The sequence below is a fragment of the Apodemus sylvaticus genome, chromosome 2 (genome assembly GCF_947179515.1).
Source record: "Apodemus sylvaticus chromosome 2, mApoSyl1.1, whole genome shotgun sequence".
In the NCBI taxonomy this organism is placed as follows: Eukaryota; Metazoa; Chordata; class Mammalia; order Rodentia; family Muridae; genus Apodemus; species Apodemus sylvaticus.
Window position 1 is genome coordinate 98,319,800 of NC_067473.1, and position 11,648 is coordinate 98,331,447.

Sequence of the window (11,648 nt, forward strand, 5' to 3'; positions counted from 1 at the left end):
TGTTCTTTATAAAGAAGATCCTGAAGGTATTGTAAAACTCACGTATTGTTAGTGTTTTCCAAAATTGAGCACTTACACCTAGCTACTGTTAAAGGAATGTTGGATCACCTGGGTACATTTTTTTTAACTTTTCCCTTAAAAAACATTAAAAACGCAAAAATACCATAAGATAAAAAATCAGATGCCAAAAGAGTATATCCAGGAGTAAGTTAATAAGTGATTCAAGGCAAAATGTGTCATTTGGTTGATTGCCAAACTCTGAAATGTATATGATATGAAACTCATAGCAATGGTAATCACCCACAGGGCTACAGATATAGCATACCCTTACTGCACCCACCTAGCATGTACAAGGCCCTCACCCCACTCCCCACCCTCACCACTACAATAAACAAAAACACAGAAGAGTAATTTTCTTCATTTTGAGTTCTATACTTGATTTTGCCAAAATTTTTCAATAAAGGACAGTTGTTGAACTTTGAAGAAAATAAACCAATAGGAAGGAATTGTCCAGCTTTCCTTCTTTCCTCACTTCTTTCTTTCTTTCTTTCTTTCTTTCTTTCTTTCTTTCTTTCTTTCTTTCTTTCTTTCTTTCTTTCTTTCTTTCTTTCTTTCTCATTCTTTCCTCTTTCCTCTTCCCCCCTTCCCTGGTTCTTCTCTTTCTCTTTGTCCTTCCTGCCTCTCTCTCCATCCTTCCTTCCTACTCTTCACATTTCAATACATCTTACTGTTTTTTCTTATCATAAATCTTCTTATAACTGTATTTCCTTATTCAATTAAAATACTACTGTCACATCCCACCTTAAAATCTTGCTAGGAAATCCATCCGGCTGACTAGTTAAACCTAAAAGGGGGCAGAAGACTGAGTATATTAAGAAATATTTGTTTCGATATCTACCTATATAACTATCCATTTATCTGTCTATCTCACAATTTCTCTGGGGAAGAACCAACAATTTTGTTGATTAGCTTTTATCACCATGACTAAATACAAGATATCAGTCTTTTATTAATCTTGGATGATTTTAAGAACTACACAAAAGATATATCTGGCCACATCCCTGTTACAGACTTCTTTTCTTTATTTTTAACTACTGAATATACTGAAGTATTATTTCTGTTCAATAAAAAGAACTTCTTCGCACTAGATTTACTTGAATAAAATGGGCTGTCAGAGTGGCTCTATGGGAAAAGTGCTTGTCCCCATAGGTGTGAGGACCTGGCTCACATTGCAAGTACCCACAAAATCCCAGACACAGCAGCAGCATGGACTCTATTTGGAGTGATGCCGTGGCAAGATGAGAGACAGAAACAAGAGAATCCCACAAGAGCCTGGCCTAAAAAGCATTTCAGGAATAGGGGTGAACAACAAACTCTGTCTCAGATCTCCACCCAAACATGTCTTCTGATCTCCACTCACATACCATGGCAAGAGAGGTAGTCTTCAAACATGAACATGAAGAAATATACAAAGATAGAAACACACATCATACACACTGATCTAAAACATGGATTTAAAACGTACTATACCAAGAATTACATAACTCTTTTTCGTAGAATCATTTTTTCTCTATTCAGTCTCAGATAATACTTTCATTGGGTATGTAAAATTTTGAGGGATCAAGTTGTTGCAGAAATAACTTACATTCTCTATATAGTGCATCCACAATTAACTCCCCACCTCACCCCTCAAAAAGGCTAGAGGGGGCATACTTTATAATAGAGTGCAAAAAAAACCTGAATGACAGTGGTGCACTCCTTTAATCCCACCACTCTGGAGGCAGAGACAGAAGGATGTGGTCTACAGAGTGAGGTTCAGGACAACCAAGAATAAATAGAGAAATCCTGTCTTAAAAGGATTCTTTAAGAGACATGTGATACTCTAGAAAATTTCCTGCTGACACCAACTCCCTGTGGTGAAACAGGAGCAGGTGCCCTTTGAGCAGCAGCACACACTGTGCTGAGCTGATTTGCATATGGAGTCATTATCCAACAGCCTAGGCTCCTTTAAGGGCAGCTGCCAGGAGCCTAAGAAGCATCTTCTCTTCCAGCTCTCAGAGATGGAGACAGACACACTCCTGCTATGGGTGCTGCTGCTCTGGGTTCCAGGTGAGGATGCAGAGGAGTGTTGGGAGCGACCGCTGTGGCCATCATGACTTTCTATGCTTGAGGGTTCTTGACATTGTAATTACTGCATTTGTAATGTCTGTGTGTTTATCATTACAGGTTCCAATGGTGATATTGTGCTGACCCAATCTCCAGCTTCATTGGCTGCATCTCTAGGGCAGAGAGCCACCATCTCCTGCAGGGCCAGCCAAATGTCACTATATTTAGATATAGTCATATGCACTGGTACCAACAGAAACCACGACAGCCACCCAAACTCCTCATCTATCTTGCATCCAACCTAGCATCTGGGGCCCCTGCCAGGTTCAGTGGCAGTGGGTCTGGGACAGACTTCACCCTCACCATCAATCCTGTGGAGGCTGATGATGCTGCAACCTATTACTGTCAACAAGGTAGGGAGAATCCTCCCACAGTGCTCCAGGGCTGAACAAAAACCTCCTGGATTGCAGCTTACTGAGGCTCAGTCTCTCAGTTCTCCCTTAGCCACTGACAACTCAACACAGATCTCTAGGCTTATGTGGAAAAATATCTCAAATAATGAAACAAGTTTTATAAACAGATATGTATGAGTGCCCCATTCCTGGTTCCTGGTATTTTGTAATTTAATTATTTTCCAACAAAATATATGATTCTTTAAGTTATCATTTATCATTTAAATTTTTATTTACACATATTTATCTCTGGATTATTTTCCCTTCTCCCTTCACTCCCTGAACACATTTCTGCCTACTTCCTCACCCGCAGAATCCTCCTTTGACTTTCCAGTCACTGAGTTTACTGTCTCTTATTTATAATTCTAAAAATAGGAAAAGATAATAAATACAAATTATGTCACTATAAAACAGTGTTACATATACAGCAGAGGACACTTCCAGGTCAGTGACCAATCAAAGATGGTGCACCTAACCCTCAAGAGACTGGATTCCTAGGGAGTTCAGATATCTGGTGGGGTGGAGTCTTAGGTGATGAAGACATCCTCATGGAGACAGGAGGTGAGGAGGAGGATTGGTTGTGGAAAAGACAAAGGGTTCAGGGGAGTTGTGCAGGAATAAAATCTGGAGTGTACAAAAATAAATAAATAAATAAAATATATTTTTTAAATAGCGCACGCAGACATACATATTCTTGTGTGTGAAAGTACAACCTGCAGAAGTTAGTTCTTTCATTCCACCAGGTCCACACTGGGAATCAAACTTAGGTCATCAGTCTTCTGTGAGCATGCTTCCTGGTACTGGGTGAGCAACCATGTCAGCCTGGGGTACTATTTCTTTTCCTTTAATCATTTATTTACATTTAAAATTCTGTACATGGGGGAAAGGGTGCAAGTGTGACGTCTCAAAGCAGTCAGAAGGGGACATCAGATCCCAGGGAGCTCGAGATACAGGAGGCTTAGAGCTAGTTGATGTAGATGATAGAAACCAAACTGCGGTCCTCTGTAAGAGCCACAAGACCTCTGAACTGATAACTCATTTATTTACCTCTGATCTACTATTTATTAAGTTACTCTGCTATATTTAGTAATCCCTTTTACCCAGAATCACTGGAAGACTTGAGGGGAGCATAGTTGTCCATCATTTAAGCTAAAAAAAGCATTGAGTAGTTAAGCTTGTCAGCTACTCTTTCAGATACAGGCTTACATTCCCACCCCAATATCCTTATTCTCTAATTGCTTTGATTTGCTTGCCCTCACAGACAGCCTGCTATAATCACGTAGAAACATAGGCTGTGCTACAGTTATTTACCTGCTTTAGTTCCAGTGTCTCTATCTCAGTGCCCATCCACAAATTAAGATTTAGTATCAGATATATTGATTTTTCATTTTGTTTTGATCCAATATTCTTCATTTTAACAGCTTCTATACCTATGTTCAGTGTCTTACTGACCTTTTCTTTCCTTTCTTTCTTTCTTTCTTTCTTTCTTTCTTTCTTTCTTTCTTTCTTTCTTTCTTTCTTTCTTTCTTTCTTTATTTCTTCCTTTCTTCCCTTCTTTCCTCATCTTTTGTGTATGGTGTATAGAGCATGTGAGTAAATACAACATGTAGTGCACATGGAGGACAAAGGACAACACTAGGTGTTGGACCTCAAATTCCACCTTGTTTGAGACAGAGTGTCATTAGGAAATATTCCAACATGGGATTCAGGAGAAGAAAAGACTTAATGGATGCCTTCTTTTTGCACACAGGCACTGAGCTCTAATTAACATGGACTTCTTAAAGTTCTCAAACAGTAGTATTTTTTGGATTTCTATCCCTAAAGGAGAAGTGCTTTTTTCCTGTACTATTGCTTCTTGTATCTATGAATTAGAAAACAGATAAAAATGACCTCTAGGAGAAATAATAATTATGATACTGCCACAAATAGGACTATCCAGCATGAGGCAACAAAATGATCTGAGATTTCCTATATGCAAATATGATTTGCTTTCCTGGAGAGTAAAATCTCTGTAGACAGACATTATTACATTGAATCTACCATTCAAGCCTCCTCCAGGACTGCATCTGTGGGGATCAATGCCTCTCTGAGAGAAAGGCAGGTGGGATCCTCTGTTTGCTTTCTCCAAGTCATCCTGCCCACTATCTCCAGGTTCACTCTTAGGGTCCCCACCTCTAATCAACCACCCCCAAGTGGTCTCAAACTCCTTTACTTTCCTCTTAAAGGTAATGTCAAGTAAACTTTTGCTCTCAAGAATGCAAATCCCCTAATGTTGCAAAACTTAAATCAAATTAAATCTGACGTTAAAGATTTTCATTTGGAGTTTAGCTTAGTACAAGGAGAAAAGGATGGATCAATTCGAATTCTTCTGCATGCTGACCTCCAGTTGAACCAGCACCATTTGTTGAAAAGGCTATCTTTTTTCCATTGGATGTTTTCAGCCCCTTTGTCGAGGATCAAGTGGTCATAGCTGTGTGGGTTCATTTCTGGATCTTCAATCCTGTTGCATTGATCCACCTGCCTGTCACTGTACCAATACCATGCAGTTTTTAACGCTATTGCTCTGTAATATTCCTTGAGGTCAGGGATACTGATTCCTCCAGAAGTTTTTTTGTTGTTGAGAATAGTTTTAGTTATCCTGGGTTTTTTGTTATTCCAGATGAATTTGAGAATTGCTCTTTCGAACTCTATGAGAAATGAGTTGGGATTTTGATGGGTATTGCGTTGAATCTGTATATTGCTTTTGGCAAAATGGCCATTTTAACTATATTAACCCTGCTGATCGATGAGCATGGGAGGTTTTTCCATTTTTTTTTTGAGGTCTTCTTCCATTTCCTTCTTCAGAGTCTTGAAGTTCTTGTCATACAGATCTTTTACATATTTGGTAAGAGTTGCCCCAAGGTACTTTATACTATTTGTGGCTATTATGAAGGGTATCATTTCTATAATTTCTTTCTCAGCCTGCTTATCCTTTGCATATAGGAAGGCTACTGATTTGCTTGAGTTGATTTTATAACCTGACACTTTGCTGAAGGTGTTTATCAGCTGTAGGAGTTCTCTAGTGGAGTTTTTTGGGTCACTTAGGTAGACTATCATATCATCTGCAAATAATGATAGTTTGACTTCTTCCTTTCCAATTTGTATCCCTTTGACCTCCTTATGTTGTCTAATTGCCCGAGCTAGTACCTCAAGTACAATATTGAAAAGATAAGGAGAAAGGGGGCAGCCCTGTCTAGTCCCTTTAGTGGGATTGCTTCAAGTTTCTCTCCATTTTGTTTGATGCTGGCTACGAGTTTGCTGTATATTGCTTTTACTATGTTTAGGTATGGGCCTTGAATTCCTGTTCTTTCCAAGACTTTAAGGATGAAAGGATGCTGAATTTTTTCAAGTGCTTTTTCCACATCCAATGAAATGACCATGTGGTTCTTTTTTCTTTGAGTTTATGTAGTGGATTGCATTGATGGATTTCCGTATATGGGAGTAAGGAAAAGAAAAGACTTAATGGATACCTTCTTTTTTGCAGCCAGGCACTGAGCTCTCATTAACAAAGACTTCTCTAAAGTTCTCAAACACTAGTATTTTTTTTTGGATTTCTATCCCTAAGGGAGAAGTGCTTTTTTCCTGTACTATTGATTCTTGTATCTATGAATTAGAAGGCAGATAAAAATGGCCTCTAGGAGAAATAATAATTATGATACTGCCACAAATAGGACTATCCAGCATGAGGCTACAAAATGATCTGAGATTTCCTATATGTAAATATGATTTGCTTTCCTGGAGAGTAAAATCTCTGTAGACAGACACTATTACATTGAATCTACCCTTCAAGCCTCCTCCAGGACTGCATCTGTGGTGATCAATGCCTCTCTGAGAAAAAAAGCATGGGGGAACCTCTGTTTGCTTTCTCCAAGCCATGCTGCCCACTATCTCTAGGTTTACTCTGAGGGTCCCTGCCTCATATCCACTACCCCCAAGTGGTCCCAAACTCTTTACTTTCCTCTTAAAGGTAATGTCAAATGAACTTTTGCTTTCAAGAATGCAAATCCCCTAACGGTGTAAAACTTAAATCAAATTAAATCTGACTTTAGAGATTTTAAGTTGAACCAGACCCATATACTTTCCGAAATCACTCCCTGTTCATGGATATAAGTGACAAAAAGTTAATGTTGATCTTACATCAGACAAACATAAGTTCAGGAAAACAATTAGTTCCAGGCAGATGAATCTTATGCTTACGACCTTCTAGTATCCTATGGTGTACCTTACCAGTTATTTTGTGAAGGGGAAAGAGACACCACAATCAAGGAAGTCATGAACCAGCACCATTTGTTGAAAAGACTCCCATGAAGAAGTAAGGAGAGGGCCCTGATCCTGGAAAGGCTTGATCCAGCATTGTAGGAGAGTACCAGGACATAGAAAAGGGAGGGGGTAATTGGAGAATGGGTGGATAGAAGAGGGCTTATGGAACATATGGGGAGGGGGGAACTGGGAAAGGGGAAAGCATTTGGAATGTAAACAAAGAATTTAGGAAAAAAAGAGGAAGTCATGTCCTAAGTAAACCTTTAATGGGGCCATAACAGTCCTTTCTTAAAACAACAAGATAAATATTTTTAAGTTTATTTTCTAAAGGGATTAAGAAGGGCCAGGATCCTACAACTCATGGGACCACATGAAGCTCAAGAGGAAAGAAGACCAGAGAGTGGATTTTTCAGTCCTACTTAGAAGGGGGTACAATCAAGGGAAGAAGAGGGTGGAAGGGACTTGGGAAGAAAAAAACAGAGTATTGGGAAAAGAGGGGCAAAATCAGGTATGGGAAGATATGGGGATGATATATAGAGTCAGGAAATTGAACAGAGGTGTATAGCAATGAGGGGTAATGACCAGCAAGTCCCAGATGCTATGAAAGCAAGAGGCTCCCAAGACCCAAAGAAAATTAGATTAGTTGAAATGCCCAAAAACAGGGAAGGAGAACCTGTAAAGACCATATCTAGGGGTTAGGCAAGGTCTCTGGTTGAAGGATGGGGCCACCCACCCATCTCCAAATTGTTAACCTAGAATTGCTTCTGTCTAAAGAAAATGCGGGGGCAAAGTGTGAAGCAGAGACTGAAGGAAGGGCCATCCAGAGGCTGCTCCACCTGGGTATCCATCCCATATACAGACACAAAACCAGAACACTATCATAGACATCAATAAGTGCTTGTTGACAGGATCCTGATATAGCTGTCTCCTGAGAGGCTCTGCCAGAGCCTGACAAATACAGATGTGGATTCTGCTCACAGTCAACCATCAGACTAAGCACAGGGACCCCAATTGATTTAGGGAAATGGCTGAAGGATCTGAAGGGATTTGCAACCCCATAGGAAGAACAAAATTATTAATCAGACCCACCCCAGAGATCCCAGACACTAAATCACCAATCAGAAGAGTACTCATGGACGGACCCATGGCTCTGACCCTCTGGCAGCCTTTTTTTATAATAGCCAGAAGCTAGAAAGAACCCAGATGTCCCTCAATGGAGGAATGGATACAGAAACTGTGGTATATTTACACAATGGAATACTTCTCAGCAATGAAAACCAATGAATTCATGAAATTCTTAGGCAAGTGGTTGGAACTGGAAAATATCATCCTAAGTGAGGTAACCCAATCACAAAAGAATATACATGGAATGCAGTCACTGATAAGTGGATATTAATTAGCCCAGAAGCTCTGAATACTCAAGACACAATTAGCATATCAAATGATTCCCAAGAAGAAGCAAGAAGAGGGCCATGGTTCTCAAAAAGACTTGATCCAGCATTGTAGGGGAGTACCAGGAAAGAGAAATGGGAAGGGGGTGATTGGAAAATGGGTGGAGAGAAGAGGGCTTATAGGACTTATGGGGAGGGGGGAACCGGAAAAGAAGAAAGCATTTGGAATGTAAGCAAAGAAAAAAAAAACAAAAAAACAAAAAAACAAAAAAAAAAAAAAAAAAAAAAAAAACCAAAAACCTCCTGTACCTCCAGCTCCCTGGGATCTGATGCCCCCTTCTGACTGCTATGAGCACTCACACTTGTTCCCCTTCCCCATGTTCAGAATTTCAAATGAACATAAATGATTAAAGGTAACGAAATAGTACCCCGGGCTGGCATGATTGTTCGTCCTGTACCAGGAAGCATGTTCATAGAAAACTGATGACATGAGTTTGAATCCCAGACTAGACTTGGTGGAAAGAAAGAACTAACTTCTGCAGGTTGTCCTTGCACACACACACACACACACACACACACACACACATACACACACACACACACACACACACACACACACACACACACACACTACAGTAAATGTCTTTGGTTAACAATCTTTTTCAGTGACATAATTTGCATTTATTATCCTTTTCTATTTTCAAAATAATAAATAAGAGACAGTGAATTTTCAATGACTAGAAAGTCAAAGGTGGATTCTGAGGGTGGAGGGAATAGGCAGAGATGTGGGCAGGGAGTGAGGGGAGAAGGTAAAATTATTCAAAGATAAATGTGTTAATAACAATTTAAATGATAAATAATAACTAAGATAATCATATTTTTGTTGGGAAATAATTAAATTACAAAGAGACACATTCATTTTTGTTTATAAAACGTGTTTTATTATTTGAGATATTTTTCCAAACAAGCCTAGAGCTCTGTGTTGTGATGACAGAGAGTAAGAGAGAACTGAGAGACTGAGCCTCAGTGAGCTGCAACCCCAGGAGGTTTTTGTTCAGCCCTGGAGCACTGTGGGAGGAAGCTCTCTACCTTGCTGACAGTAATAGGTTGCAGCTTCATCAGCCTCCACAGGATTGATGGTAAGGGTGAAGTCTGTCCCAGACCCACTGCCACTGAACCTGGCAGGGACCCCAGATGCTAGGTTGGATGCACCATAGATGAGGAGTTTGGGTGGCTGTCTTGGTTTCTGTTGGTACCAGTGCATCAAACCTATGCCATAATTATCTACACTCTGGCTGGCCTTGCAGGAAATGGTGGCCCTCTGCCCTAGAGACACAGCAAAAGAAGCTGGAGACTGTGTCAGCACAATGTCACCAATGGAGCCTGGAATGATAAACATACAGATTATTGTTATATTTGTATGAACACATTCCCAGCAGAGGACCTTTTCATTTAAAAATTTCAAGAATACTGTGTCCATCATTGTAAGAAACCAGGAAATCACAGGGAATCAGGAAAGTTAAAAGTAATTACAAATGCATTAATATAATAATCAAGAGCCCCGAGGCATGGAAAGTCATGATGGCCACAGAAGTTGCTCCCAACACTTCTCTGCATCCTCACCTGGAACCCAGAGCAGCAGCACCCATAGCAGGAGTGTGTCTGTCTCCATCTCTGAGAGCTGGAAGAGAGGATGCTTCTTAGGCTCCTGGCAGCTGCCCTTAAAGGAGCCTGGGCTTTTGGATAATGACTCCATATGCAAATCAGCTCAGCAGAGTATGTGCGGCTGTTCACAGGGCACCTGCCCCTGTTTCACCCACAGGGTGTTGGTGTCAGCAGGAAATTTACTAGAGCATCACATGTGTATTAATGGAGACTTCTAAATACATCTTTTGAGTCAGGATTTCTCTACTTATTCTTGGTTGTCCTGAAACTCACTCTGTAGACCACATCCTTCTGTCTCTGCCTCCAGATTGAAGGTGTGTACCAGGATTGAAGGTGTGTACCACTCACACCCAGGTTTCTTTTTGCACTCTACTCTATTAAATAAGTGCCCTCTAGCCTTTTGAGGTGTTAGGTGGGGGTGTAAAATTGTGGATGCAGTATGTAGAGAATGTAAATTATTTCAAGAACAACTTGATTCCTCAATATTTTACATATCCAATGAAAGCATTATCTGAGAGTAAATAGAGAAATTATTCAATGAAAAAAAGGTAACCTAATTTTGGGCATATTACCTTATTGTTTCAGATCCATGATTTAGATCCATGTGTATGATGTATATTTGCATGTCTGTACATTTGTTTATGTTTGAAGTCATTCTCTCTTGCCATGGTATGTGGGTGGAGATAAGAAGACAAGTTTGAGTGTAGATCTGAGACAAGATCTGTTGTTCACCCCTACTCATGCAATGCTTTTTAGGCCAGGCTCTTGTGGGAATTCACTTGTTTCTGTCTTTCATCTTGCCACAATATCACTCTAAATACGGCTGCCCTCTAAATCCATGATGCTGCTGTATCTAGATTTTTTGGGTACCAGGGATGTGAGCCAGGTCCTCACAACTGTGGGGACAAGCACTTTGTCCATAGAGAGACCCTGCCAGTCCATTGTCGTCAAATAAAACCATTAAGAGGAAGTTCTTTTTATAGAACAGAAATAATACTGCAGGATATGCAGTAGTTCAAAAATGAAGAAAAGAAGCCTGTAACAGAGATGTGTCCAGATACATCTTTTGTGTAGTTTTTAAAATTATCCAAGATTATTAAAAGACCAATACATGGTGATAAATGCTAATCAACAAAACTGTTGGCTCTTTCCCAGAGAAATTGTAAGATAGACAGATAGATGGATAAATAATTATATAGGAAGAGAAGTATTTGTTCATATTCTCAGAGTGCTGCCATTTTCTAGGTTCAACTAGTCAGCAGGATGGATTTCCTAGTAAGATTTTAAGATGGGATGTGACAGTAGTATTTTAATTTAATAAGAAAATAAAGTTATAAGAAGACTTATGATAAGAAGGAACAGTAAGATGCATTGATATGTGTAGAGTAGGAAGAAAGAGGGAAGAGGGAGGGAGAAAGGAAGAAGAGGAAGAGAAGAACCAGGGAAGGGAGGAAGAGGAAAGAAGAAAGAATGAGAAAGAAAGAAAGAAAGAAAGAAGGAAAGAAGGAAAGAGGGAAGATGAAGGAAAGACGGATAATTCCCTCCTATAGTTTTTTTTCAAAGTTCAACAGTTGTCCTTTAATGAACAATTTTGGCAAAAGGATCTTTTTCAATTAAACAAGTATAGAACACAAAATGAAGAAAATCCCTCTTCTTTGTATTCGTTTATTGTAGTGGTGAGGGTGAGGAGTGGGGGGTGGAGAGTAGGGTGAGGGTCTTGCACATGCTAGGTGGG

General features: G+C 39.8%; 1 gene segment (V, D, J or C); it reads right to left on the reverse strand.

Moving 5' to 3' along the window:
- Positions 1-9,208: 9,208 nt before the first annotated feature.
- On the reverse strand, positions 9,209-10,019 carry LOC127677154 (Ig kappa chain V-III region MOPC 63-like). The segment is given in 2 exon segments: positions 9,209-9,631; positions 9,872-10,019. Coding segments are annotated over 2 exon segments (462 nt in total).
- Between the last annotated feature and the right edge of the window lie 1,629 nt (positions 10,020-11,648).